General features: G+C 39.9%; 2 protein-coding genes across 2 annotated transcripts; both read left to right on the top strand.

The window, feature by feature from the left end:
* Positions 1 to 1,101: 1,101 nt before the first annotated feature.
* On the top strand, positions 1,102 to 4,699 carry Pmar_PMAR002574 (hypothetical protein; the record flags this gene model as incomplete). Its single annotated transcript, XM_002764804.1, has 5 exons — positions 1,102 to 1,251; positions 2,350 to 2,417; positions 2,658 to 2,750; positions 3,076 to 3,202; positions 4,254 to 4,699. Coding segments are annotated over 5 exons (579 nt in total), but the record flags the coding sequence as incomplete, so codon positions are not given.
* A 447-nt stretch (positions 4,700 to 5,146) lies between these two features.
* Positions 5,147 to 5,596, top strand: Pmar_PMAR002573 (rnf5, putative; the record flags this gene model as incomplete). The annotated part of the gene is made up of 2 exons (XM_002764803.1): positions 5,147 to 5,325; positions 5,523 to 5,596. Coding segments are annotated over 2 exons (253 nt in total), but the record flags the coding sequence as incomplete, so codon positions are not given.
* Between the last annotated feature and the right edge of the window lie 501 nt (positions 5,597 to 6,097).

The following is a 6,097-nucleotide window of genomic DNA, read 5'->3' as shown; positions in this document are numbered from 1 at the left end:
TTCTAGTAGTTGTGTGTGTCGGATGATGCTTTTGGTGGTTCTGGTTTGCCTTGTAATTATTACATCTTGGAAAATCTATATCGGTGGTATATCTTTGTGATTGCTGTATAAACAGTGCTGAGTGCTAAGTTGATAATGTGTGTTTTCTATTGCGGGATTAATGATAGTGAACAACTTGTCGCTATCATAGTCTCGAAAGGTTACTTTTATCACATCACATGTTTGCGATTCTTATTAATCTCTTAGAATAACTCTCGTATATCAAGTTGACGCCTACTTTGCTTGGACTTATCGTATTCACCAACACCTTGGTGCGTGCTGCCCTATAAAAATCGTCAGGAAATTCCTCAAGAATCGGCCTGTCACTTGGGAAAACCGATTTCGGAACTCACAGAGTTGCTTGTTACACGTATAATCGATTCTGAATTCTACAATTGATTTAACGAACATGGGGTTGGTATTATCTCTTGAGTGGCGATGAGGAACTCTGTCCATCCAAGTGACGCGTACACAAAGAGGTTGACTTAACTTCTGTGGTTTTATAATTATATAAATATCTATCCCTAATAGGGATTATCCCTGTAAGGCTATATATAGGGATTATCCCTATAAGGTTATATATAGGGATTTTCGCTATAAGGTATTATATGATATATCCATAGTTATCTATATAAGGGATGATTATTTATATTTAATATCCACGCGCTCGCATGATTGGGTACCACATGCAAAACTCGATCCTAACAGGGGTCTTGAAACTCAGCAAAGGTTTATTGCAGCCCTTGAGTACGTACTTGAGCAATCTCAACAGCAGTGTTGTGGGAATATACTGTATGTTGATATCAGAAATTTCCTCCCTGATTATAGGAGTTTTCATACTATGAAATTCACATTGTGTAAAAGTATGAAAAAAACCAGCGAAAATTTTCCAATATTTCCTCAGAATTTTCGTATTATCACCAACACATGTTGTTGACTATATATATTTCTATTCCGCAGAGTTGCACGTGAAAAGCCACTCGTGATCGCACATTGGATTCAGCACGAGATTGAAATTTTCATACATACACTGTTTTCCCGAAGGAGTGTGTCGGAGTTTTTCACCCAATTTTCTGCCTCTAATGTGGGACTCATCATCGTCGAGTTCATGGGCGGTCGGAGATGATTTAAATTCTTCGGAAAACTACAAGTCCTTTGAAAGTGCTACTAAGACGATTACGGATGAAAAGTGTAGAAAGGATCCTGTCTCGGGTACTGGTAGGGGAGCTCAGGAGTGAACACAGTGTTGGAGTAGGAATATATGTTTGCTTTCCTCAGCTACTGAGCTCAGGAGTGAACACAGTGTTGGAGTAGGAATATATGTTTGCTTTCCTCAGCTACTGAGCTCAGGAGTGAACACAGTGTTGGAGTAGGAATATATGCTTGCTTTCCTCAGCTACTGAGCTCAGGAGTGAACACAGTGTTGGAGTAGGAATATATGTTTGCTTTCCTCAGCTACTGAGCTCAGGAGTGAACACAGTGTTGGAGTAGGAATATATGTTTGCTTTCCTCAGCTACTGAGCTCAGGAGTGAACACAGTGTTGGAGTAGGAATATATGTTTGCTTTCCTCAGCTACTGAGCTCAGGAGTGAACACAGTGTTGGAGTAGGAATATATGTTTGCTTTCCTCAGCTACTGAGCTCAGGAGTGAACACAGTGTTGGAGTAGGAATATATGTTTGCTTTCCTCAGCTACTGAGCTCAGGAGTGAACACAGTGTTGGAGTAGGAATATATGTTTGCTTTCCTCAGCTACTGAGCTCAGGAGTGAACACAGTGTTGGAGTAGGAATATATGTTTGCTTTCCTCAGCTACTGAGCTCAGGAGTTTCCTCGCTAATTATGGAAATTCACACACGACTTTGAGTAGAAGTGTACAAAAACGAGCGAAATTTGTAATTTCTTCAGAATTTTCCCATTTACATTACACTTGATTTTCCCACGCTAGGACGTAGAATTTCTTGATGAAATTTATGTGCCACACTGTGACCTATTCACCTCCAAGTTTATTCGTATCCTCAAGATTCTCATTTCCGTATTATTCTCTGGGATGACATTAATGTTAGTTGATGATAGCGTGCGTCGATCGGCTTGGAATTCTCCTCGTGTGTGAACTCGATTAGTTTCTGTACACTTCTACCCGAATTCGTATGTAAACTTGCTTTGGAAACTCCTGAGCTTAGCTGAGAGGAGCGAACATATATTCCTACTCCAACACTGGTGTATAGAGTGGCAGACGAAACGTTTTTGTCGGGGTGAAATTATGGAACGTTTTTGTCGGGGTGAAATTATGGAACGTTTTTCACATTTCAGGCGAGACGCGGTGTGAAATAATCCGACGTTTTTACAAGCAAACGCATCCGGGCGGGCCCTTGGAGGAGGTACCATTCACGCGGATACAGTGTGTGTCAATTTGATATGATGCAAATGTGTGTTATTTTCCGAGATTAATAAGAATCGATCTGAAACTATATCGCATAAACAATGTAAGCATTGCTATGAACATGTGCTGTGATAAAAGTAACCTTTCGAGACTATGATAGCAAATAGATTCCCGGAATAGTAAATGCGCATTCTTCATATTTGCATATTATCAAGTTGACATCAGTTTTCCTCATCAGGTGGAATCTACTCGGAGGGAGACTACTAGTCCTCAGCACTGGTCCTCGCTTTTCGAAGATGATGATGATACTATTAATGAGGAAAACAAAGAAGTAATAAAAATACGCATTGGAGTTTCACAACCTGTTTTATGTGAAGTGGCGTAATACTCGGTGAAAAACGCGGTGATATGCAGTAGTCGTGAAATACGTTTTTCACTAGTGTTCTGAAACTTCGTTGTATTAATGAGTGTGTAAAAATATGCACATGGTCAACTACATGTGTTGGAAATTTTGAAATTTCATTGTTGATTTCTTTCCGAATATCTATAAATAGTGAAGGAACTCTCGAGCTCAGTTGAAGAAAGCGCACATATATTCCTCCAACACCGGTTTTGACTTGGTGTATTTTTTCCCGACTTCGGGCTAATTCACTCAGGTTAAATCGTTCCCTGCACTCGACGATGATGTGGGTCATCCTGATGTCCGTCACTTGATGAATTTATTCCATAGACGCCGACGCGAGCCGCCGCATGAGACTATAGTTGTGGAACAAACCAAACCAGGTACTTGCGGAGAAAACTAGTTTTACTTGAATCGGCGAGAGTCAGCGAATCACCTATAATGTTTCCGAGGACAGCATGGAGATATTAGTAACCTTGATAATATATTGGAGTTTCACAAGCCGTTTTACGTGAGGTGGCGTTAAACTCGGTGAAAAACGCGGTATACTGTAGTAGTCGGGAAATATGTTTTTCACTAGTGTTTTTCATATCACTAGGGTGGTGAAACTCCATTGAACAACCAGATTTCAAATGTACTAAATCAGCGTGAGAATATACGTTTGCTTTCCTCAACTGAGCTCATGAGTTTCCTCACTACATTATGAACATTACCCGCCTCTCACACACACGATTTTGGGTAGAAGTGTACAAAAATCAACGATAATTTTCTAAAATTTCCTCATTTTCACCAACTTGTATTCCCACACCGGAGTTGACATGGAAAAAATACAAGTGAAATATATATTTTACATTTCACTTTGTGAAAAACGCATGTAAGCAGAGAATTACGCGTAAAACAGGTGATGTGTGTTACGTGATATGGGGTCATTTGTCCGATGTAATTCGCTTAGTGTTTTCAATTCGCATCATCTGGCGTTTTATCCTTATAATTATGTTTCCTTACGTTTGCTTGCCTCAACTGAGCTCATGAGTTTCCTCACTACATTATGAACACTACCCGCCTCTCACACACACACGATTTTGGGTAGAAGTGTACAAAAACCAACATCCTTATAATTCTATGGATATCTTAATATTGATATTGTAACATATTATACTTTGAGAAATAACGTCCCTCAGGGTTTGATAACAATGGTGAAAATGATGTTACTAATGTGATGACATTTACATGGGAAACTGATTAAAGAATGTTGGAAATTCAAAATGAGTTCCCCTCGGGAACATTATAGGTTTATGCATGATTGGATTTTCGGGAGGGGGAGCAGCTACGAACAGTAGTGCATGGACTAAGCCTGGCGTCGTGAAATTTTGTCTCGATCACAGCGGAGCGAAGCGTTTCATGATGTGCATTTTTGAAATTTCCGTTTTTCAGGTCTAGGAGAGGAGGTTTTCCTAGCCCTATTTGGTTCAATGGTGAAATTAATGTTTCGTCATCTCGAATGTGATTTCGCAACACATGGCACATTTTTCGGAAGTGCGGCGGACCGGAAGGGATCAGGATGCTACGAAGTTTGAGGATATATTTTTTCTTGTGCTATCTTGATACTGTCTCGTAGTTTTTATAAGGACATTGAATATTCCTATGCTGATTTTAGTACTGCAAATGTGAAGAATGTGTGTTTTCTATTCCGGGATTAATGATAGTGAACAACTTGTCGCTATCATAGTCTCGAAAGGTTACTTTTATCACATCACATGTTCATAGCAATGTTTATATTGTTTATGCGATATAGTCATAATATATCGGAAAAAATCACACACATTTGCATCATATCAAATTGACACGCGCTGTAATCGTTGTGAATATATTCCCCACTAAGTTAATCGTCTGAAACTCTAGGCTTCCTTCTGACAATCGTTTCCTGGTGCTTGTTGAGTTCGGGAGTTTTCAGGAAGATATAACTGTTTCAATTGCAGTCTATATAGTACAGTGTTGAAAAATATGCACATGGTCAACTACATGTGTTGATGACAATATGAAAATTTCTGAGAAAATTTCGAGATTTTCAGTGGTTTCTGTACATTTTGAAACGAATTTGTATAATTAGTGAGGAAACTTCCCTGAGCTCAGTTGAGGAAAGCGAACATATATTCCTCGACGCGTTTCGCGTGATAATATTGATACAGCAAGCTGATATACCTCAGCTGATCTCGGAAGAGTTTCCTCACTAATTATAGAAATTCGGGTAGAAATGCAGAAGAAATTCTCAGAATTTTCATACTGTCACCAACACATGTAGTTGACCATGAGCACATTTTCTGAAGTGGAAAATTTACGGTATAATTTCCGCAGTGTTTATATGTCATCATCGTCATCTTCATCATCAAATACCCCCGGCTCGGACGACGATACGAAAAGCGGCCGTAGCAAATCGTCGAATTTTGAATGTAACATATGCTTTGATCAAGCCTCGGAGCCGGTGGTGACACGGTGTGGACATTTGGTAAGTTGGTGGGAATATGAGCTGTAAAATGTGCGATATTCTTTCCGAGATTGATAAGGAGCGCGTGTGAGCACTCAATGGAGTTTCACCCTAGTGATATGAAAAACACTAGTGAATAACATATTTCACGACTACTGCATATCACCGCGAATATCGCGTTTTTCACCGAGTATTACGCCATTCATGTTTCCTTCCAGTTTTGCTGGTCGTGTCTGGACCAATGGCTTGATCGCTCCGGGGAGTGCCCAGTATGTAAAGCTGGAGTGACTCGGTGAGTGGGGGGATAACTGAGGACATGTGTATTCAGTGGAGTTTCATCCTAGTGATATGAAAAACATATTCCACGACTGCTGCATATCACCGCGAATATCACGCCACTTCACGTGGAACGGGTGAGACACCAATGGAATTTCAGCTGTTTCACGTGAAGTGGCGTAATACTCTATGTGAAAAACGCCAGATGATGCGAATTGAAAATACTGAGCGAATTACAGCGGACAAATGACCCCATATCACGTAACACACATCACGTGTTTTACGCGTAATTCTCTGCTTACATGCGTTTTTCCCAAAGTGAAATGTAAAATATATATTTCACTTGTATTTTTTCCATGTCAACTCCGGTGTGGGAATACAAGTTGGTGAAAATGAGGAAATTTTAGAAAATTATCGTTAATTTTTGTACACTTCTACCCAAAATCGTGTGTATGAGAGGCGGGTAATGTTCATAATGTAGTGAGGAAACTCATGAGCTCAGTTGAGGCAAGCAAAC

This window comes from Perkinsus marinus (genome assembly GCF_000006405.1).
Source record: "Perkinsus marinus ATCC 50983 genomic scaffold scf_1104296976116, whole genome shotgun sequence".
Lineage (NCBI taxonomy): Eukaryota > Perkinsozoa > Perkinsida > Perkinsidae > Perkinsus > Perkinsus marinus.
Note: the sequence above shows the minus strand (reverse complement) of the source record. Positions and strands in the feature narration are given on the sequence as shown.